At 36.5% G+C, this 24,473-nt stretch overlaps 1 protein-coding gene across 2 annotated transcripts; it reads left to right on the top strand.

Moving 5' to 3' along the window:
* The first annotated feature begins 433 nt into the window (after positions 1-433).
* On the top strand, positions 434-18,106 carry PRP39 (Tetratricopeptide repeat (TPR)-like superfamily protein). Of its 2 annotated transcripts, XM_089811694.1 has the most exons (14): positions 434-600; positions 3,264-3,867; positions 4,156-4,262; positions 12,938-13,167; positions 13,908-14,075; positions 14,379-14,733; positions 14,844-14,987; positions 15,280-15,432; positions 15,591-15,707; positions 16,084-16,164; positions 16,481-16,630; positions 16,740-17,066; positions 17,168-17,278; positions 17,379-18,106. In XM_089811694.1, the coding sequence occupies exons 2-14, from the start codon at positions 3,294-3,296 to the stop codon at positions 17,472-17,474; spliced, it is 2,613 nt and encodes an 870-aa protein (XP_089667820.1). In that variant the 5' UTR covers positions 434-600; positions 3,264-3,293; the 3' UTR covers positions 17,475-18,106. The 2 variants fall into 2 exon arrangements, with proteins under 2 accessions (XP_089667820.1, XP_089667821.1); XM_089811695.1 differs by lacking the exons at positions 434-600; positions 3,264-3,867; positions 4,156-4,262; positions 12,938-13,167 and adding an exon at positions 13,272-13,718.
* The last annotated feature ends 6,367 nt before the right edge of the window (positions 18,107-24,473 follow it).

Genomic DNA, 24,473 nt, shown 5'->3' with positions numbered 1-24,473 from the left:
CCATCTCTCATAAGAATATTTGGAACACTTAGCATTCATTGGATCTAGGTGATGCTCACAACGGTGAAGCACTAGAACTTCCCGGGAGGTCACCCATCCCAATACTACTCCAACTTGAGCACGCTTAACTACAAAGTTTCCTCCATGGTTAAACCCAAAGCTTGCAATTCCATTTGCAAAACTTTCACCAAGTGTTGTGTCTTATGAACCATTCATTGACTCAAAATCACACACTTAAATTTTGATAGCAATATCACAATTTAACTTGCTGTGGAAATTATCTACTTATCAATTATCAATTACCTTATTGATAATCCATAACCCTACAAATTTGAAACAATGAAAATTTCTCATATCAAACTGAGATAAATTCCCCACTGGCCGCAAAATTTCAAGTTGTGTATAAACTCAATTCCCGAAAAATATTTCAGATATCCACAAAGGGAATAATTTTTTTTCATTGCTCTCGGGGCTTTCACCTCATATGTCTTTCCTCTCATTTTTCCTTTTTCCGCGTATTCTATTTGGTGAGAAGCTTTCATTTCTGGTACTTCGCCCTAGGGAAGAAGAGTAAGCAAGGAGGCATCGCCGTCATACGTGGTAAGAAGCTTTCATTTCTGTTCTGTTTTGCCTATTTCCTCTTCATTTTATTTTGGGATTTGTTTCCCTTTAGATTTTGTTGAGCAGTTTATCTACATCAATGCAGCGACATGGAATAGCTTGTTATATTGGCTTCTAGGGTTTTATCGTTGCCACAGTATAGCTAAGGGCCGTGCTCTTTTTTGCCCGGGATCCAGGATTCGCAGTGTTTTGTATTACGTTCTTATTGGACGAGGGTTTAGGGTTTTTTTCGTGGATTTGTTTCTTGTCTAATTTGTGCTATTTAAAATTTGTATTATTAGGGTTTTAGAATGATTAGTTTTTTGTGTCAGGGGTTTACGATGCACTAGGGTTTAACGATTTAAAATGAAGATATTCTAGTGTTTAATGATTGATAACGAATATATTGGCAAGAAGTCAATTGTGGAGACGTTTTTGTTTAAGCCTGTATATTGTTAGGATAATATGAGGTGAGCGTAAGGATAGCTCTTGCATAGGTGTGATTTCGTTGGCGTAGTTTTAAGGACAGTTAACTGATGTTTTAAGTCAAGGGTGCTAGGGAAAAAGGGTTGATTATAGCGAAATGACCAGATTGATAAATCAGGGGCTGGGGAAGAGGTTAGCTTTTTTTATTCGAGTTTTTTCCCCTTAAGTTCGAGTACCAAGACAAGTGATACGAATCGAGTCAAGTAATGCTGATGTTTTGGAGACTCTTTCCTGAAGCCTTAGTCTGAGCTTTTCATTATCTTTGGCATTAGGGATTTGTATGTAGAGGTCAACATCAGGCATTCTTTTAAAAAATAGGAATACTTGATTTTTTTTATCAGGCTGTTGTGGTGGCTCAGCTTTTTGTTGGCTAAATTGGCACTTCATTTATATGAAACCAACATGCTCTCCACTACTATGCAAATTTAGTTTTAATGATGAGAGGCTAGCATCCATAATATACTAAATTCAAGTGCTCTCATATCAAGGATTCTTTGGTCATTTATGAATTTTTCTGTGCTATCAATATGATTTATATGTGTTGGTGACATTTTCTTATATAGAAATAATTGTTAACTTTGGAAAATCATTTATTTGTTATGGAAAAAAAATCTGTATCCCATATAGTCATGGAAAATTTTGCTAGAGGGAAAATGATATCTAGGGGATCACAGAAGTTCCTACATGGAATTAAACTTCTCCGATACTTCTGTATGTTCCAGCAACGTTTTCAGGATTTTTTCATTCTGTTTGGGAAAGATAGTTTTGAGATGTTTCTTCAGTAGCGACTAACATTTTCTGTTGACTCTCCATAGTATCATGTTTCTGATTTTATGTCAATTTAGATTTTAACTATAAGAGTAACTCAATATGTATAATGTAACCTATTTGTTATTATACAATATATTTGTTGATTAACTCACTAATAATGCATTTTGCAGGGAAATATTAATGTTTCTTGTGATTATTTTTACTAGGTAACAAACTGCAATTGTTTTTGCGAATAATCTCTGGCACTTGTTTTTCCAGAAATCCCTGCTGAAATCAGATTGACACAGCCCTGGGCCTCAGTATGTCCGAGATGTTCCAGGGCCAAACAGCCAGGCCTAGTACTGCTCCTTGGATGAAACCAGAGAATATAAAGAAACACAAATTAGAACAAAGTCAGATCTAACTCTTAAAGTTCAAATTTGTAAGGGTTTGGAGCATGCTGAAAACTTAAAAGCAGTGAAGTTTTAAACTTTTATAAATAAACCTTGATGGCTTAACGTGGGCTTGGAGGTAGAGGCCTTTGTATTGAGAAACCTTGGAACCCATGACTGGCGCCTCTTGACTTTGCTGGTGGCCGCCATCCTCAGACCCCTGTGTGGATTTGAGAAGCAAAAAATAAAAATTGTTTTGGGCTTCACTATATGGAATAGGAGGGGTTGACGCTTTCCATTGTATTCTTCCAAGTAAAAACTGGAACAGAATTCTATTTATACTTTTGGTTTATCGAGACAATTGCAATACCAAGTAGTGCTACTTTGATATAACCATTTTGATTTAAATCTCCATGATCTGACAGATGAGCTTTCAGTTTTGTTTTCAATTTTGTACACTTTGTTAAGATTAAAGTTGTCTTCATGCGTGTGTTTATAGTGTGGCTGAACCCAGCTGTACTGGTCCATGGGAAAAATAAAATCACAAATGAAAGCACTGTATCTGATTCCTGAACCTGAACTGGCAATATATAAAATGACTAGTCAAACCTCAACTTTTGTAGATAAAATCTTAGGATGATTGCTGTTATTCTATGGATTGTCATTGCAAGTAATGATCAAATGGTATGTCTACTTTTTTTGTAACAACATGATTTTTTGTGGAATGATGGTATTCTGCATTTGGTTGACAGCTGTTGGCATTATGGGCAGATATCATTTGTATATTCAATATGTATTTGATCTTTGTTTTACCTTAAACTTGAGCAATTACAATGGTTGGTTTTTAATTACTCTATTGATTAGCAACTTCTTTTCATGAACAATTGAGAGGAAGGACACCCTAGTTAGCTACTTAATGTGATATGCTGGAATACTTATCCCAGGCATTTACCTAACTGAATGTCTCATTATTATTTTTGGTTGAATGGCTTTCTATTGGAATTGTTTACAAGGCGATGTTTTTACGTCATGCAGTGAATAATTCCTGTCTAGAAGTTCATTATCATGGGAGATCAGGATTCCCATTCTCCTCCAGTTATTGACTATGCTTCAATGGACAATGCTAGTATTATGCCTGATGCAAACAAATATGTTCCAGACCACGAGAGTGCACTGCCTCAGCGATCTCCAGCTGTAGAGTATGCTGCAGATGGTGTTGTTTTGCCTGATGGAACTTCACACCCCTCTGCTGCTTTTGAATCTGGAGAAGCGTCTGCTTTATCTGGTGGAACCGAAGGAATTACCCATCAAGATTCTGTGATAAAGCAAGGGCCTCAACCTCCTGCCTTTGTAATGGAAGATACTACTGCTTTTAGTGATGGAAACAAAGCTGTAACAGGGCAGGATGCTCCTATGGAACAAGTTACTCAATCGTCAGTGTATGAAGGTATGGAGGCATCTGTGAATTATGACCTGAATAAATACACGGGAAATCAGGATCTGACTACAAATCAAGAAGCTGTTAATATAGCAGATATAAACCAATATAATTCAGCAGAGCATCATGTGGATGGGAATGGTAGTATTGCGACTGTAGAGAACAAGGAACCCGAGCAAACGCAATATGAGGAGCCCCTAGGTACCATTTTTATTAATTTTTTTTTTATAATAAGCCTTCCAAACTAACTTGAAATTTCCGTTGCAACCTTTTGAGACTTTTTCTGTATTTGGTTTCCATATATCAGTGATTTCGTCTTGTGAATTGCTGTGGGATGTTAAGGTCATCTTATGCAACACATCATGATTGAATATGTGTTTTTTATGTGTTCTCTGAATTTGTTCAATCTGTTATGTATTCAACTATTTGTTGTGTTAACAAGCCTTCTGGAGTCTGAATATAATGTGACTAATGTTGTTATACTCTCAGTGGCCATTTCAACAGAAGAGGAACGATTATGGGGCATTGTAAGGGCAAACTCTGCAGATTTTGCTGCGTGGACCTCATTGATCCAGCAAACTGAGGAAATAGCAAAGGTATACAGTGATGATGGTTCACAATTTCAAAATTTCTTCTACTTATAAATTTCGTTTGCTTTAAAAATTTTTATGGGGAACTTATTATGTTGGATTCCTGTTTTGACATTCTTAGTTATTTTAATAAATAATATCTAAAGAAGGCATTTTTGCAAGCTATGGTTCTCTTCAATTCTTGTAGTAGGCATTTAATGATATTTCTAGTTGGGTGTTTGTACTTGTTCTCTCAGTGGAGTAGGCTATAATCTGTATTTAACTTTATAATTGCAATTGTTTTGTTTAGCTAACCTGCTATTATCCAGCAGATTTGCAGACTATGTTTGTGTGTGTGTTTTATGACACAAACAAGAAAGTGAAGAATATGCTTTATTTGGAACCTTCATTGTGTGAGTGTTTTAAACTTTTATGACACAAACAACTCAGAATAAAATAGCAGTTGTGCTTCATCCTCTCTTGAACAAGATAGTCTATGTGCGAACAGACAAATTGTGATCACATAGACAACTCAAGGTTCAAAATGTGTGTGATAACAAAGGCGAGTTGAAGGTTCCAAATGCGTGAGATTTTGCTGTTGAGAATAGACTTTCATAGTAGGATGATTTGCTGAAAACCTAAGATACTCCATCCTCTCTTGAACAAAATATTCTACGTGCAAATCAGACAAATTGTGCAATCAAAAAGACGACTCCAACGTTCCAAATGCTTGTGATTTTGTTGTTCAGGATAAACTTCATGGTAGAATGATTTGGTGAAAACCTAAGTTACCGGTTCAGATTTTGGTAGGTGTGCGGGTTCAAATTGGGGTTGGTTATAGTTTTGTTCGTACAAGTTATTTTAAAATATGTATATACTATATATATGCAAAAGCAAATAAATTAATTCGCCACTATGCTACTAATAACACAACATAGCAAAATACACCATCACATATGTTAATGTTTCAGTCCAAATGACATAACAAAATGCCAAAATACATCACCACATCAATGTTTTGGATCAAAATTTAAAAACAATAATGTTAATGCTTGTCATGTGGCAAGATGTGATTGTAACATTTGTAATGGTTAAACTTGTCTGAATATGTACATGTGTTCAAGATTGTTGGAAACAATACTGTGTTGGGTAATTGGATGCCTACTAATGTGAGTATCATGACATGAACTTGTGCCAATGCCTGGACTACTTCTGTGGTATGTTTTATCTCTCCTTTTTTAGTGCCTTTTCTGTTGTGTTTTATCAAAGGAGCTGAACTGACCTTCATGAATGTATTAATCTTAATTGTGGGTTATTATTTGTTTTCTAAAAAGACATTAACAAAGAGAATATCATACCAATACAAACCAATGGTGATGATATGATGTAAATGCAACAACAAAGAAGTTCATACACCACTACGCTAATAATAATACAACATAGCAAAATACACCACCATATCAATGTTTTGGTTCAAAATATAAAAACAATAATATTAACATGCTGTTACACTTGTCATTGGACAAGATTTGATTGTAACATTTGTAATGGTTCAACATGCTGATATGGATAAGTGTTTATGATTGCTGGAAATAGTATGGTGTTGGGTAAATTAGAGGCCTATTCATGTGAGCAACATGACATGCAATCTTGGTGATGCCTAGGCTACTTTTGTGGGTTGCTTTATCTCTCATTTTCAGTCCCTTTTTTGCTTTTTCTATTGGAGGAGTTGAATTGACCTTCATGAATGTATTGATCTTAATCGTGTCTTTTTATTTGTTTTTGTAAAAAGACATTGACAAATGGAGTGCCATACCAAGACAAACCAATGGTGGTGAGCTTTGATAGTGGGAACAATGTGTGCTGGGTGCTAGATTCTAGTTGTGACCTAATGGTGCTTAAAGATCATGCCTATTCTGAATAGTGTTTTGGAAGGTGTCTTGTAGTCTCAATTGTCATTCTATCACTACTTGCTCTATTATAAGGATGGTCTTGTGCCTTTTTGGTTAGGTTGTGGGATAATATAATTCTAATCATGCAATGAACTAAGTTGGCAATCTTTCTCTAAGTCTGTTGATACAATAAAAGTTGTACTATGTTGATCAACTTAGCATAGGGAGTAGAACAAAATTGAATTTTAATATAAATGTAATCTTGCAATGTACTAAGTTGATAATCTTTCTCCAACTTCATTGAAAGTCAACAAAATAGCGTTGGCCCCCAAATTTGCCAAAATTTTGTCCATGTTGACGTTGTGATTTTAAAAGCCTGCCAAATTCCTTTCAAATTTGCCCAGGGTTTGAAGTAGCAAATGTGGATGAAACTTTTTAGACTAACGCCGAGGGTAGGCTGAGAGAATATGGTATCCTGGCTGAAAACTTTCAAGGGGACTTGATATATTGTCAATGTTTTTGAATGATTTTCCCTTTGAGCTGTTGGATTCTACTTATATTCAAACTTTTAAACAAAAAAGAAAAAGATCAAGTGTTGAGGTGGATGATATTAAATCTAAACTGACCAATTATCTTCTAGAGACAAATTTGCCAAACGTGAAATCTAAACACTTCCTTGCTTCGTCAAATTCAACTGCATTAGGACATTGCTATTTTCTATGGGAACAAAGGATTTCACATTATACATGTTCGCCTACCTACATTCGAACGGTGAACATAAAATGGAAATCATGTTTTATTTCAAGTGTTAGACTAAACTTGCATGATAGTTGGAAATCATCCAATTGTTATAGGTATGAACATATTAATTTTGCAAGTAACATTCTCATCAAATCCTTTATTCAATTTAACAACTTGAAAAATAAAATGTACTCTAAGTGAGAGACAAGAAACCATGCAACTTGCCATAGATATCAAAATCACTAACTATTGAACAATGAATTAATTCGAGTGTTTTTTCAACAATCTCTCTGAATCTTTGCCTTGCAAATGAGAGAAAAGGGTCTTACATAGGATCTAAAAAACAAATGAAGGGCAAAGACCATTCCAAGTTGCTCCTTTATGTTTTCTTCTAGAAGCTTCCTCAAGTCGATCTATTTGTGCTTTCTTTTAGAACTACTCATTCCAAGTCAGTCCTTTATGTTTGCTTTATTCTACAATTTCCATGTGGGGGTGGGGGGGAACTTGATCATGTCCTCAATAGTTTCTTTCTCCTTAGGGGTACTTGATCATGCTTGGAGGAATTTCCTTCTGTTCCTTCACCTTGGGCGTACTTGGGTACGAGACAAGGAGTTTGCCACATTTCAATGTCTTCCAAACTAGGTTGGAGTTCACTTGACAATGAAGATTCTTCAAAGTTGGTAAAATCATTCCATGTAGATCCTTTATGTCTTCTTCTATAAGCTTCCTCAGGTCTATCTATTTGTGCTTTCTTCTAGAACTACTCATTCCAAGTCATTCCTTTATGTTTGATTTTTTCCAAAATTTCCATGTTGGGGTAGGGGGGGGACTTGATCATGTCTTAAGAAGTTTCCTTCTCCTTAGGGGTACTTGATCATGCCTAGAGGAATTTCCTTCTATTTCTTCACCTTGGGCATACTTGTGTATGAGACAATGAATTTGCCACATTTCAATGTCGTCCAAACTAGGTCAGAGTTCGCTTGGCAACGAAGATTCTTCAAAGTTGGTCTTCATGTGGTGTCCAGATTTTCCAAGCTTGACAAGGTGGACTTTCTGACTCGAGGAATTTCAAGTTGGAGGGCAGAATATATGCATAAAATATAATGTATATTCTAGATTTTAGAAGATCCTAAAATTTTCGGATTTAACTAAATTTCAGTAATTAGCATGCTTCCATCATATTCTTTTCCATAGCTCTGCATAGCTTTTCCTAACTTTTCCAAGATTTCTAATAAACTTGATATTAGAACAAAGATTTTCCAAGAAATTCCACGACTTTCCTTGGATTGGAATTAGGATTCTCCACAAATTTTCATGCTGTTTTCCATGGATTCCCAGAGGTATTTGATGTTGAAAATCAGACCTTTATGCTTGGGTGGTTTCTCACTTTTCTCAGTTACAGATGTAACCTTCAGTCTTCCTGAAATAGTAACTTCTAAAAATGAAATTTTGAAAAAGGCAAGCAGGGAAAAAGTGAAACCCTAATTGGCCTACAAGTGTCTAAAATTAAACTTTTAAAAAGGCATAAATGTAGAATTTTTTTAATCCTCTGTGGCATCAGAATACACATTTGTTCATGTTTTTGACCTTTTAATTTTAATGACACTCCTGAACTTGGCAAAACTATAAACTTTGTTTGAACTCCCACACTTTATACTGGCAAGAGATGGGAGACTGGAATAGAGACACTAAAACATAGAAAACGAAAAACTGAGGGTCCTCATTTGATTACATCACAACACACTCCAATCAAGAAAAATGAAATTCTGCTTATAAATTTTCGCTATCTTTTCTTTTATTAAAGACAATAGAGGCACAATACAAAATATGCGAATCACGGGTTAGATCAGATCACTGAAACAGTACTGAGAAATATTTCGGTATGTATGATATCCTACAGCACTATGAAGAGTTAATACATTGATAGCCATGCATATAAAATATGTATCATGTGAATATACAAAATAAAACCTATAAACCATCTGTTACCACTCATCTTCTAGAAGATTTGCTTCTTTTACCTTTGCTGTCCATCCAAGTGGACCTTCAAACCATTTGATTACTTTCCATTTTGCACATGATTCAGTTAAGGATGAGTGAATACGAGAGCAATAGGAAGTGTTGGGGCCTGTACCTGTATATCTTCGTCCCTTTGTTCTTTTTGTTCAAGAACTAAGTTTTCCAATGTAAGCTTAAGTGTATTTTCCTTGTTCTCTTTTGTCTGTGTAAAGCCGTGGGATATTTTCCATTTGAAAATCCATGCTGTGCCATCTTGTGGAAGCCTTTCAAATTTTTTCTTTGAGGGTCTAAAAGCCACAGTGACCCCTGAAGTGCTCTGGTCCTTCTATTATAGAAACACATTGTCATTTCTATACTTTCAAATAATCCAAAACACCTCTAAAGATAAAACAGACCCCAAAAAGTTGCAATCTTTCTTAAACATAGAGATTGAGCCAAGAAGAACATCACAGATGCTGATGGTGGAATCAAGGAACAATCCCAAAGAAAAACACATAAAGAGAATATGCTTGACAGTCTTAGGCAGCCTACAAGAGTTGCAAATGTGAGGTTAAACAATAGGCTTATGCAGAGGAAGTCTTATGCAGCAACAGGTGCCACAAAATAAACTATTTTTTGGCTCACTAGTTTGCCTGGAAGAGGGATCCAGATCAAGAATCCAACAATGGTTACAGTGAGAGGATGTCATCACAGTGAGCCAGACCTTTGTACAAAGTTTTAGCTTTAGTGTTAAAGAAAAAGTAGCCATGAGCCCATTTATACTACTCCACAAATGAGGAAGCATCGCTATCAATAGTGTTGGTTAGGGATAGAGAAGAGCAAGCCTCTCTTAGCATTGAATAAGTCCTCCATTGGGTCTGAGGGAAACCATATTCCTGGCATAAGTCCTTCCATGTGACTAGGTGACCATCATTCAAAATGACAAAACTGAATACCTTTAGAAGAGGTCCACTTGTTGGAAGAGCATCCCTGGATCTGTGCCAAGTATCTATCTTCATATTTAAGATACCGCCATGCAGACCTTCGCCTCAGAATTCTGCCCTTATTCACAATATTATTTCCATTGATCCAATGACTAATCAACCTAGATGCTAGGAAAGAAATCAACCTATAGTCCCATGTTTTCCATATAGACTTAAAAGCAATGAGGCAGCTGGCTTAACACTGAACTTTCCTGCAATGGGATCACTAATAAGGAGGTTTTGGCTGTAAGGATCTGCCTTAGCATAGACCTAGTGTTGTTGTGCCTAATTAGGACTTACTGTGGCTCATTTCCTTTGAGGGTTTTGAATATCCATTTAGCAGCCAGAGAAACTCTTGGGAGTTAAAAACTTTCAATCCAAGCCCTTTGCATGGTGCTGCATATGCCTTTTCCCATCAGACCATTGAAACTCTCTGTTGAGTTTCTGTATGTAACGAGTCTGATTTTTGAAAACAGCTACACAGGAGAAGAATAGATGTTATAGGAGGATAGTATTTTTTGACAAATTTGCTATCTCCCAGCCAAAGACAGGTGCTTAGTCCACTTCGTGAGCTTTTTATCAAATTTCTCTTTAACCCATTGCTATATTTCTTGATTGCGGCTAATGGCAAAAGGGATACCAAGATACGAAGTCTGAGGCATGGGCCTTCCCCACATGAGTGGGAACTTATTGAACCAATCGGGGGGGGGGTGTGCTCCTCCCAAGTAAGCATAATAAACTTAGGTAGGCAGACTTTGCTATTGGATGCAATGCAAAAAGATCCATGTTTTTCATCAAATTATTGACATTGTCTTCTTTCAATTTCACATGGATGGCAGTGTCATCTGCAAACTGAACATTAGATAGGCTATCAACATTAGCAAGTTTAATAGCTTCCACATTTAAGGAAGAGAATTATCGCTCAGCAGATAAAATAATACATCTGCAGCAATGGAAAACAGGGCTGGGGCCAGTGGCATCCCTGTCTGATGGATCTAGATAATGGAAAACTTTCAGACTTAACATCATTTACTTTCAAACATGCTTTGGCATCAGCCATGAGTGTCTTGACCATCTTAGAAAAGGAGCTTGGAAAGCCCAGCTCGTTTAACATCAGAAGAATAAATTGCAATTGTGCCATTCTATTTTCTCATAGGCCTTTCAAAGTCAGTCAGAAGCATTGCCACTCTCTGACATGACTCTTTGGCCCAGCTCATTGCCTCCCAACATGCCAAGAGCTTTTCTGATATATGTATCCACCCTTGGCAAACCCAGTTTGAGTGGGGTTCATGATATTTGGAAGAACATCTTACAATCTTTTTGGCAAGGATTTTGTAGGATACTTTCAGAAGCGCAATAAGTCTCCAATTTTTAATTAGGGACCTATCACCATCTTTTGGATTAAGTTTGATGAGCCACTATTGATGTCAGTGGTCACTGTCCAAGGAGCTTCTGTAAATGACTTCTATAAATACTTTAAAAATTCCTTGGCTATCTAATCATATTAGTTTTGTAGAACTCTGCTTGCAGGCCATCGGGTCCCGGGGCCTTGTCCTTACTCTGTGTAAGGATAGCATTTTTCACTTCATTTAGAGACTGCTCACCCTCCATCTTAGCTGCATCGGTATAATGTCTATAACCTCCTCCCTAATCATCCCTGGATTCTTACTGCCATCCTTAAAGGTAAATAAATTGGTGTAAAATTCGGTGAAAGCCTTAAGAATATCAGCTTGCTCGGTAAGATTTGCACTTGTCTGCCAACTGCACCTATCCATTTGTTAGCTTCTTTGCTCTTGAGAAGCTGAAAGAAAAATTGAGACCTTTGTCTCCATTCAGCTTGCTCGGTAAGATTTGCACTTGTCTGCCAACTGCACCTATCCATTTGTTAGCTTCTTTGCTCTTGAGAAGCTGAAAGAAAAATTGAGACCTTTGTCTCCATGCTCCGACCAGTTCCACCTTGAATTAACTTTTGAGTCAACGTTTTTAACTTTATGCAAATTTCCAACAGCAGTTTTAGCTTGTATGAGACTGGTTTCACCATCTGTGTTGGAGGATCATTTTGGATCAGTTTTCAGCTTCCAAAAACGTATTGTGAAATTTACTCTCATTTGCCCCTGCTTCTTTAGCCTCCTTTCTTCCAAGCGTCTGAAAAATCCTTTTTCCAACTCTGCACCATAAGGTTCCACCTCTCAATTTCACTTACAGAATTGGGATTTCAATAGTTAAACTGCCAGATGATAAACAATGCTTACAAGATATCCTAATTTTTCAAAAGGTTGATGTTAAGAACAAATGATTCCTTAGGACACTGAAGAACTGGGGAAGAACTTTTATCTTTTCAATAAAAATCCATACTTTATTATTTTAATATTAGAGACCCACGTTCAAGTTCCCAAAAACATCTAACATGGATTTTAAGTTGTGATTCGTCTCTTGGACTTCATTGTCATTTTCCAACATGGAAAAATATCTCATGTGTATTTCTAAGTTCTAGTATTTGGTATTGCATTGTCGGAATCTAGTATGGATTTCTAATTTATTATCCAATGTTTATCTTTGTGCTTCAAGTAACTTAATCCAATCTCATTAATGATCTCAAAGAGCTAAGTATTTGTCTCACCGTGTGAGACATGTTTTTAAACTTCTTCAATATAAGAAAAACAGTTTTCTGGCATTTGGTCAACTCATTGGATTGTTTATCTTGTAAGGTTACCATTTCTGGGACTCCCCTGGAGGCCTGTCTCCTTGTTCTTACTAATGTTTAATTAATTAGCATTTTGGTCTGGCAGCCTTAATGTAGTTGCTATCTTAAACTAATTGATCTGATTATCAATATTAGTAAATAAAATTTGCATAATTTTTACTGCTTGTACTGGAGTTTGATGTGCATGATATCCCTGGTTTACTAACATGTTCAATATGACATAAAAATTGTGAACACATGTAGAAACTTAAGAAAATCTGAAAAAAATTTACTAGATAATTTATGTGATTCCGATATCTGATTGCTGGTATTTTAAATTTTTGTACACTTCACTTTTTGTGCACAGTTCATCTCTAATGTTCTCAAATTTTTTTTTTTTTGCAGGATCACTTGCCAAAAATTTGTAAAGTTTATGATGCTTTCCTAGCAGAATTTCCCTTGTGTTATGGATACTGGAAGAAATATGCAGATCACGAGGCACGAATAGGCAGTGCTGAAAAGATTCTAGAGGTGTACGAAAGAGCTGTTCAAGCTGTAACGTACTCTGTGGATATCTGGATGCATTATGCTATGTTTGCAGTGGTGACATATGAAGATCCTGAAATCATTCGAAGGTACATTAATCTCTTTCTAGGTAACTGCAATCTGCATTTGTTGTGGTTATTTTATTTTGCTATATGCAGGCAACAGTCTCAGGTGTCCATAGTGAAAGTGTTGGTTGGGATAACTTTTGCAGTCTTTTCTTCTGACCCTTTTTTGGTATTGCTGCAGCATTGATTCTACACATTTATGGCGGAACGGTTTGTCCATTGTGTTTCTCTAGGATTAGTTATATACTATTAATAATAGACAGCCCTATTCTTATGAAAACTTTATAACTTATCCTAATGAATTTGTTTTATTTTAAAAACAATAAATATTAGCGTCTTCATTGTTTATTTATCTCCATATTCATTAAGTTTGTTGTTCTTTGAATGGTCTCTGTATTTGTCTTGTCGTCGTTTGTTTGAGTGTTCGTTTTATTTTTACTTCTTGACACTCTTTGAGGACGTCATGCTTGCAACCATACATACAATGCTGATGGGGATGATCAAGTACAATGAGGGCAAAGAAGGCCTCTGAGCTCTACTTCATATCTCGGACATAGTATGGTTTTGGCGGGAAGGTAAATGCAGCATATTTGTGCCTAACTTTGGATGTGTCAAATGATGTTACAGTGAAATTTTTCCTTCTCATCCAAGATTTCCGTCTGTGGTGGTTCTAATCCGATCTTTTATGGGATGGCGACACAAGCACATGTGAAAAATTAAGTACAGTCATAACAACAGAATCTTGTCTTTTGCATGTGGTTCAGGTTATTTGAACGAGGCTTGGCATATGTTGGAACTGACTACTTGTCCTATCCTCTGTGGGACAAGTATATTGAATATGAATATTCCCAGCAGGAATGGAGCCGCCTTGCACAGATTTACACACGAATTTTACAAATTCCCATTCAGCAGCTTGACCGCTATTTCAGCAGGTATTTTTTTCAATCTTCATTTTATTCACAATGAGAGAATTGAATAGTGCAAGAAAGTATGGAATATTCAGGCTCCTAATCGTAAATGCTTGAGAGGGCTTATACTGGAAAGATTTCCATGTCTTGTTTCATAGGAATTCTCAAATCTGTGTTTGGGAGTTGTTATGCTTTTAGATTCTAGAAGGAAATTCTGGTTTACTACTTAAATGCATCTATTGACAGAGATGTTAATTTTGTATTTTATTGAGCAATTTTCAACCTTAGTTGACTCACTGGATTGAATTGTGTATGTATCCTTTGTAGCTTCAAGGAACTAGCTGCTTCTCAGCCTCTCATAGAGTTGCGAACTGCAGAGGAAAATGCTGCAGCTGCAGAGGCAGCTTCAATGTTGGCAGGTGAAGGAGGTGAAAAAATAGGAGATGGTGAGGAAGGTGCTAAACCTGAAAGTGCTAGTCTATCAGAAGCTGATGATCTTGAGAAGTATATAGGGGTGAGAGAGGCAATGTATAAGATAGCAAAAGAGATGGATGCAAAGATTCGAGATTTCGAGAATGCCATTCGTCGGCCTTATTTTCATGTTAAGCCTTTGGATGATGCACAACTAAGCAATTGGCATCACTACCTTGATTTCATTGAGAAATCCAATGACTTTGATCGGGTAATGCATCAGTTGAAAGTCATTTCAACATGCAGTAAAAAAACTCTTTTATTTCAATGGCTGAAGCAAATTGTTTGTTTCACTAACATAAATAATTATCTACATTCCAGATGGTGAAGCTATATGAGAGATGTCTTATTGCATGTGCAAACTACCCTGAATACTGGATCCGGTATGTGCAATGTATGCAAGTTGCTGGAAGTATGGAAGTTGCAAACGATGCACTTGGACGGGCTACACAGATTTTTGTTAAGGTAAATAGGTTGGCATTGTTAGCTACATTAATTGAATTGGCTATTAACAAGTATCTGTATGGCTTGAACATATAATTTTTTAGCTTTGCTTTTGATATCCAGTTGTGAGTTGGTTGTGAGTTGGGATCTCTCTTTTTGCAAGGATGCTTTGATTTGTTTACAGATATTCTTTAAGTGTAAATGCTTTTTTTCATTACATTTTTTTTGGTTTCTTCTGCTATAAGCTGGGCATCAATTTTTTTGCTTTCTCATTATGTAAAGACATTTTGGTAATCGAAACCTCATCTTCCAGAGACAACCAGAAATACACATTTTTGCTGCCCGATTCAAGGAACAATTGGGAGATACTGTCGGGGCTCGTGCAGAGTATCAGCTTCTTAATACAGAAATAGCTCCTGGTCTTCTGGATTGTGTAATTAAACATGCCAATATGGAGCATCGTCTGGTATTCATTTCAATGCCTATATTGTTTGTATCTGGTTTGTTAACACTATCAAGGAATGTCAGATATTATGTGTGGTATTCATTTTACTATCTGCATTGTATTTGGTTTGTAGAGTTTAAGGAATTGCTAGATTTTGAGTATATTATTATCTCTTGCAGGGAAACTTGGAAGCTGCATCCTCAGTGTTTGACATGGCTATTGCAGCTGAGAAAAGCAAAGAGCACTCACAGTCACTACATTTGCTATTTATTCAATACTCTCGCTATCTTCAAATAGTAAGTTAGATAGCTTGAAAGTTCTTCAGTGTTCTAGCTAATGCCAACTTTCATTATCTGTATTGATTAAATACTTTCACCCATGGCAAATATGCTAAATTAACTTCAGTCTCTGCATGTTAAGTGATGCGTAAATGGTTCTGAAAACATTTCTTAAGTTAGATATAGCTTGAAGGTTCGCCAGTGTTCTAGCTAATGCTAACAAGGTTCTGTTAGATTCTTTTTCATTATCTGTGTTGATTAGATACTTCCACCCATGTCACATGCTAATCAACTTCTGCCTCTGCATGTTTAGTGATGCATCAATGGTTTTGAAAGCATTTCTTGGGAGAAATTTTTCATGTATTAACAGTTTAATTCATGAATTATTTTACAGGTGCAAGGGAATGCAGAGAGAGCAAAAGAGGTTTTGAGTGAAGCATTTCAGCTCCTGCCTTATTCCAAGCCTCTCCTGGAGGTATCATTTGGTCATTTGATTAACCATATTTTCATTTTATAGCATGTGAACATGTGTTGAGCAGTACTATCAAGTTGATTGCAGAATTGATTTTACTTTATTATGCTCAGTTCTTCTACATAGTTGTTATTACATTAAGCCACTATGTGCAACTGCAGAGCATTTAAGCATTACTGTTGTGTGCCTGATAATTAACTTTCTACCTGCTCAATTTATTCTTGGTGTTCTCAAATTCGACTGAACTTTGGTGTGTGAAACATGATGAAGTTTATTGAGAACTTTCGAATATATCATTATTTACCACTAGTATTTGCAGGTAGCTATTCATTTGGAATCAATAAAGCCAGGTTCCAAGCAAATTGAATTTCTTGATTCCATGGTAGAACAAATGCTGGCTCCTAAACCTGATGGATCCTATGAGTTAACTGCTGCAGATAGAGAAGAGATATCAAGCATATTTTTAGAGGTGAAACTCTTTATTTTGAACTTATATTGTAGATGATGAATTGCACCATGCATTACTTTGATATGTGGGTGCCATGAAAGTACTGATTCCTCTTGTTTGAAACATACAGTTTGTAGACCTTTTTGGTGATATTAATTCTATTACGAAGGCAGAGTATCGTCACAGGCAGCTATTTTTGCCTCATAAAAACACTGGTGAATCTAAGAAGCGTCCTGCTCAAGATAGTCTCACCTCTGATAAATCTAAAGTAGCGAAGACTTATGCAGCTGTTCCTGCTGCTGTGTCTCCTGCACAGTCTGGTGCAGCCGTGTATCAAAATGGCCAGGCGCAGTGGGGTGCTGGCTATGCTCAGCAGTCCCAAACTTGGCAGCAGCCACCTGCTCAGCAGGTTCCCCAGGCCCAACCTCAACAGTGGATGCCTGGATATGGTCAACAGGTGACTACTATATTTCTTCTGCAGTTATAATTTAAATGGCTTTGATTCAATTGACATCAAGTAATGAGCTCAAGATATTATACTTCTTCGTTCAATTGCAGGGTGCTTATGCTCCCTATGCTGGTTATGCTAATTATGGGCCACCTCAACAACCGGCGAACGCAGCACAGCAGCCAAGTTATGCTGGTTATGGACAAGGATATCCTGCACAGGTCTGTTGCTTGACATAACAGACTTGGTTATTTGGGTTAGAATCTGGCCCGAATTATTTGTCAGAAATCAAACATTTAACAGTTACCATGTGAATTGCAGGCATTCCCACAACAAAATTATGGACAACCTGCACCTGCTTACACACCTCCTCAGCAGCAGGCTCCAGCACCACAATATTATCCTGGGTATTATTGAGGTTATCCTGGGTATTATTGAGGTCATTCAGTATTTTGGGTGAACTTCAGTGGCATAGGTTTTTTGCCGCCTATGACCCATGTAAAGTAAAGATGAGTCTTGGAGAACTTCATCTTTGAGTTTTATATTTCCACTTCTTAATGCGGATAATGTTCACATGACTATTGCATGTCTCATTTGTTGTAGCAGAATGAAGAATAGATTTATAGACGATTTTGTGGAGGATCAAATCTATGCAGCCTTCACTATATTTGTGCACTTTCGTGTTATACTGCATGCTGATCATTGTTTTTCTCAAGAGAGGTGGGTATGGGATTTATTGTAGAAGCCCAAATTAATATGAAACAATATCCATGGGCAAGTTCTCAATATCTTCTAAGCAAATTATCATCATCTTTTAAGGTGAAGAGCATCATAAATTTGGATAATGGAAGTGGAGAGCAAGCTAGAGAACTACTTTTCACCTGTTTTTCAGAAGGCCAATGGGTGTTAGGGTTACAGATACTTCATCTCTTGGTACTTGTTCAAAAGAACATGAGAAGTGTAATCTTTTTTATGGTTACAAGTAGCCATAGACAGAAATTTCATATATTTTCTTTTGAATAGTTACTAAAGCTAACTTATTTGTTTAAGATGTGTGTTTGATCTTTGAAATATCTAAATTACTTGTTTTGATTTAACTTGACTGCACTTTAGTATGACGACTTGCTTCCCCATCTGGCTGAATTTGTTGTATATAGCATAAAATGGGTCACATGGCAAAGTTCCATCTGAACCTTTGCTGTCACAGCTTAGTTTAACCTTGCTGTAATCATTGCATAATTCAGCTGGATTGAGATCAAAACAATATATATCAAGGAGCAGAAAACCTTGGAAAAATGTAAACCTCTAGAAATGGGGCTAGTGGATTGTATCAAAGTGGATAGGTGCCCAAGATCAATAACTGACTTGAGGAAATGATGTTCTGAGTTTCATTCTGTACAATAAGAGGGCCGTGTTTGTGCTTTGAAGAATAGGATTTTACTTGCACAAATTGCCCTTGTTTAAATTTATGGATACCACTTTGGATAGCATTGGTTAAGTAAATGCCAAAGCTGAGTTTCTGATCATATAACCTGAGGACGACAATGATTTGGCATGGCGACATCTATCATGGATAAAGAGATGGTTTACGTACTGCTCACTTGATAATAATCATCCGAAGTAAATACAAGCCATTGGCCATGGTTGGCAACAAAATTATTCATAGAAGATGCTAAAAATTAGCTATAAAGTACAATTATCAGAAAGAAGTTTGAGTTAAATTGGAAGATTTTAAGGTTTTCTCAACAATTGAAGCACATTCTGAAGCTAGAACTAAGTTTAAGAAGGTGCCTTGGCTTCAGTGATGATTGATGAAATTTGAATGGTAAAAAGAACATTGTAGTAATAACAATGGCATCCTATGCATATGGGAGGCAGGTGGAGAAAATGTACGGCAGTAACAAAACTGCTTTTCTGAAAAAATTTCGAGGCATTTGGAATTTGAAATCTTAGGATGAAGGAACTTATGGGCTTTAAGTGAGGTTTAAACATTCTTAATTATCCTGACCGTTAAAAGTGTGGTCTTAAACAAGGATTGCTGTATTTTTTAGGGTTTGATTGTTTCTTAATTCACTTGATGGAGCATTGCATACAATAATTGAAAGGAATCTACTAGTCCTTTATTTGTTAAACAAACATAACTTAGACTACTAAACTGCGCAGATTGAAGCATTGAAACATAGTTTCCCCTTGCACCGAAGCAATTTTGAGCAATGATACTTGTAAACAGTTCCACTAAGATTGATGGCAATAATGCATAAGTGGTGGTAAAAGACTTTCTTACATTCATCAATCACTCCATTGAAGCTTTGAGAATAATGCCTATGAGCAGAAGAAACTAACGTAGAAGAGGCAAACATAGACGGACAGGATGTCAACTCTCAAGCGCCAACATGAGAGATCGAGGAGAGCGCAGGTTAGCGCACACAAGAAAATGATGGTGAGCCTTCTTAAGTAAACACGACTTAAACCTTCTTAAGTAAAGATGAAAATAAAAACTAAGAAATTATTACAATGAATAATAACATTAAGAAAGGAAATATTAGAAGTTAAATATCAAGAACTCATTTGTACGATTGATGTAGGATAACAAGGGTTCTTTAAAAGATGGGAAAAAGTAGCTGCGTGTTATTAGACTTTTAAGAGCTAGAATAGACCTCGGTTGATCTCGTTTTTATCAGATGCATTGGTTGATTTGTTGCCTACATGTTGTGCAAAAGATAAAACATTTGAGAAGAATAGATTAGGAGTTTTTTCAATTGACATGAACGTGATTTTGATGTTGAGAAATAATATTCAAAGAGTCTCCCACTTGATAATCTATTTGCAACAATTGTAATTTAGAGCTATCTCGACAAGGACCAACGACATCCATGTAGTGTCTTGCTTTAATGGCTTTATAATAAAGGAGGAAGAGCCTGCCTAGTCTCATACGACAATTTTCTCATCAAAACCAGATTTTGTCTCAGACTAGCCATTCAAGTTTACCTCAAGAATAGCCAATACCAATCTCGCCCAATTTTGTCGTCATCAAAGACTCTTTGTTGAAGGTTAAAGAGTTGAATCTCTTTGTAGCCAAAAAAATAAATAAAAAAATCAACGCCTCAGTTAAAAACCTAAACTAACCTCAGAAATCTTAGACATATTGGGGTTGGTTACAATATTTTTCCTCATTATCATATCTCACGTCATGAATAGGGGGCTTTGAACGATGAAGTACTATTCTTGCATTGTAGTAAATTGTATGAAGTACTGTTTTTGAATTGTAGTAATTGTATTTCATTGTAATTTTAGGCCTCTTATCCTTATACCATTGTTGTCATATGCTAAGATTGAGACTAGATACTATACCTTAGTTCTTGATACTCGATACCTTTCTTTGTAGTCCTTGAGAGTCCTAATCCCTCCAAAAGGGGCTAGAAATAAAGTATTTTTTTTTTTTTGCCAATTATGATTTAATAAAATTCTCATTTAATAGTTGGAAATCAACCAAGATTTATAACCCAACATAACACAAATGTTTATCATTTTTAAAGTTCGATACTTGATACCTTTCTTTCTAGTCCTTGTGCATCCTAATCCCTCCAAAAAAGGTCGAAATAAAGCATTTTTCACCAATTATGATTTAATAAAATTTCCATTTAATAGTTGGAAATCAACCAAGATTTATAAATACCTTGAGAACCCAACATAACACAAATGTTTATCATTTTTAAAGTCCAATTCAAGAAATATGAGTATGAGGAGCAACAAGTGACAAACACATATCTTCAAGTATGATCTCATGAGAACATATGCTACATTATCATGTCATTGCATGGACACTCAAAAGGTTTTATTAACTTTATGAAAAACAAACTTTGGTGCGAAGCAGGTTGTCGATTTGGGGTCACTATATCTTGGTGAATACTCGAATATTTTTCTTTAATCCTCTTATTGGACCACTTTGTGCATTTAGTGTGGGTTTGACTCCCCTATCTTCCCTAGTTCTTTTGGGAGTACTATTTCATTGAGGTTATTAGAAACTCTATTGGCCACTTCATAAGGGTGGATTATTACAATAATAGATAAGTTGTCTATTATTAGTTAATAGTTATCTATTGTAAATATTTGAAGCTTTAGTTTGCTTTTGTTTTTTTCGTTCTCTAGAATAGAATGTTTCTATTCTTTACAATTGTTTCCTAAGGAAACATTGTCTCATTTTTTTGTATATATTGACCTTTCGGTCTCTGTTAATATCAAACAAGTATTTACCATTTACCTCGTAATATGGTATCAAAGCCAATTCTTGATTTTTTTTGAAAAATTTATAATTTCATTCGAAATTATTTGCTAAAATTTTTCAAACTAATTTCTAAGATTATTCTCAAACAACCCGTCTAGGGGTTTTTTTTTGTTTGAGAAATTCACATGTGAAAAATCCCGTGTTTCTACTGCACATTTTTTTTGCAAATCACGATTTGACTACCGGATTTGTGATTGGACTCAACTTCATTCTGGGCTAGATTCATCTGCAATATTGCGTGTTTACTCTGCTCCAAAATCACGTTTTCTCTTCTGCTACAAATTGTGATTACTCACGTCTTTACAGTGTATCAGGTTTGCTTGAGATTTCCATGCGATTTGTAGAAAAAAATGGAGTTTGCAACTTGTGGTTTTCCTCAAACTCGTGTCAGGTATTCTCCTACATGTTCGGAGCCAAAAATTGTAGGCCTAAATTCGATTGGTTTTGCAACGTCTTTTCTTAAATCTACGATTTTTTGGAGCTTGTTTTGCAGCCAAATAGAGTTTGCTCGAAACCCTAATTTTTGGGGTCATTTTTTTTTGATTGTAGATTCTTGGTGGGTTTTTCAAGAGCTCAAGTGGGTTGTCATCCATTTTTCAGGTGCCTCGTTTTTCGTGCCTCAATTTTCGAGCTAGTGGATTAGAAAACTGACAACATATTCCTTTTGGGTTTTTTGAGCTCTCTTTTGGGTCACTCTCTGATTCTTCCGGGTCTTTTGTATTTTTTTGCCTCAAAGAACGTGCCTTCATAGATTCTCACAGTTTTCCATTGAAAAACATGCCATGACATCTTTGACAAATATTCTGCTCGAGCATAATTCCAAATTCAATGGTCGCAATTATGGAACCTAGAAGCAGTGTATCATCGCAATTTTTGAATATCAGAACACAGATCACCTTGTTTTGGGTGTTACGAAGCGTCCAACTTCTCAGGGTCCTGATCAAGATACATGGGATCTAAATAGTTGAGAGTCAGTAATGCTTGTCAAATTATTCGTACTTGATGATCAGCTTTCTCAGATTCCATCCTGCAAGACAGTTGTCGAAATCTGGACACATATCAAAGGTCTTCATGAGACTTTTGACAAGAGTAGAGCCTTCTTTCTGAAAAGCACTGTTTTTTATTATCATGGATGAGCGCACCTCGCTCTAGGCACACTTGAATCGGATTCAGGAAATCCGTGATCAGCTACTTGCCATCGGTCGCAAGATGGAGGAAGAGGATATTGTGGTTATCACTCGTTGGAGTTTACCAAAATCCTATGAGCATTTTATCAAGACTCTCACTATCACATCTATTGGTGTTGATTTAAAGTTCATTGATCTCTGCACCCTGCTACTTCAACAAGATCGGTGGAAACAATAGTTTGGTAGCAGCTTCTGTTCCACCTCCATAGAGCAAGCCTATGCTACGAAATCCTTTCAGAAGGATTAGGGCAAGTTTCAACAACCATCTCAGCAGAAGTCTTCTGCTACAACATTAGATGGTTCCAAAAAGAAGAACATTCAATGCAACTATTGCCACAAGTTTGGTCACATGAAGGTTGAGTGTTGAAAACACTTAGCTACCTAGTCTAAGCAGTCAAGTTTGCAACTCAAAGCGAACAGTGCAAAACACATTGAGCAGGCAAAATCTACCTTTTATGCCTTCATGGCTAAAATATCTGCAAATCATGTGAAGTCATCTGCCTAGTACATTGGTTCAGGGGCCTCTCAACATTTCACTCACTGCAGAGATTAGTTTACTGACTACCAACCTTATTCAAATTTTGTTATTTTTGTTGGCGAAGAAGAGTGCACGGTTGTCAGTAAAGGCAACATTTAGATTCAGTCTGTTAGGAGGAATCTCACATGGCTTGATGTGTACTACGTTCCAGGATGGAACTAAACCTACTCTCAGTCAGTCAGCTGCTGCGACATTCTCCACACTTGGCAGTCACGTTCAGTTCACATCACTGCACCATCACTTATTGGGTGACTAAGTTTGCTATTGCAGTAGGTCTTGAGGATCATGGTCTTTTCAGACTTACTAATTCTGGTGATTCTCAGGCTTAGCTATGGCTGCTCGGCGATCTTCTGTCAGCACACTTTGGCATAAACGATATGGGCACTTAAATGTGCATTATCTCTCACAGCTTGCTCGGGATGAGCTTGTGCTTAGATTGCCAGAGAATCAAACTCAACAGTTTGGAGTTTGCGACACATGCCAGGCTAGGAAGCAACATCTCACACTTTTCACCAGTGGCGATTCTTGGCAAGCTTCTTAAGTACTTCAACTTGTTCATGCCGATATCTGCAGCCCTATGGCCACTCCTGTTCTTGGGTCCAGGTATTTTTTGTTGTTTGTAGATGATTTTAGTAGAAAAATGTGGGTGTATTTCCTTAAAAAGAAATCATATGCATTTTTTGAATTTCAGAAGTTTAAACCCTTAGTTGAAAAAGAGTCTGGGAAATTTATTATTACTCTTAGATCAGACAATTTCCGGGGGGGGGGGGGGGGGGGTGGGGGAATTTGATCTAATTCTTTTTCCAACTTCTTAGATACACATGGCATCAAACACTAGTTAACCACACCCCACATGCCACAACAAAACAATGTAGTTGAATGTCGGAATAGGACAATCATTGAGATGGCTCATTCCATGCTCGAACAAAGACATGTTCCAAAGTAGGTAGCATTGCAACTTATCTGTTGAACTGGTCACCAACAATGGTGGTCAAAGGTAAAACTCCAGAAGAGGACTAGTTAGGTCACAAGCCTAGTGTAACGCCCCACCAAGGGATCCAAAAGAATTAACCTAAAGTTTCACTAAGTTTGCTAAACATTTTTTTTTTAAAAGTAAGAAAGTATAACATACACATCAAACACATAGTAGCGGAAGCAATAACATGTAATCATCGACAAACATACATTGCAAGTTACATTTCTTAAAGATCCCAAGACGTTGAGTCACGTTTAAATTTAATTAATTCTAAGTCTAACAACTATCACATACATATGAAAGAATAATCAGAAACTCCAATGTCCATAATATACATTTGTTCCGAATGCTCCTTGGCAAATTAATTCGGAATGCTCAATCATCCACTGTACATGTCACAAGGTATGAAAGGCTTAAAAGAATATACATA

This window comes from Cupressus sempervirens, chromosome 11 (genome assembly GCF_028749045.1).
Source record: "Cupressus sempervirens isolate cs-2001-9-10 chromosome 11, ASM2874904v1, whole genome shotgun sequence".
NCBI classification, from domain to species: domain Eukaryota; kingdom Viridiplantae; phylum Streptophyta; class Pinopsida; order Cupressales; family Cupressaceae; genus Cupressus; species Cupressus sempervirens.
This window is presented reverse-complemented; position numbering and strand designations above follow the sequence as displayed.

What these genes read in the sequence shown, in the direction of transcription:
- PRP39 (XM_089811694.1), top strand. Translation starts at nt 3,294, where the DNA reads ATGGGAGATCAGGATTCCCATTCTCCTCCAGTTATTGACTATGCTTCA. An exon ending in TATCAAGCATATTTTTAGAG is followed by an intron (nt 16,631 to 16,739) that starts GTGAAACTCTTT and finishes TGAAACATACAG; the next exon opens with TTTGTAGACCTTTTTGGTGA. An exon ending in TGCCTGGATATGGTCAACAG is followed by an intron (nt 17,067 to 17,167) that starts GTGACTACTATA and finishes GTTCAATTGCAG; the next exon opens with GGTGCTTATGCTCCCTATGC.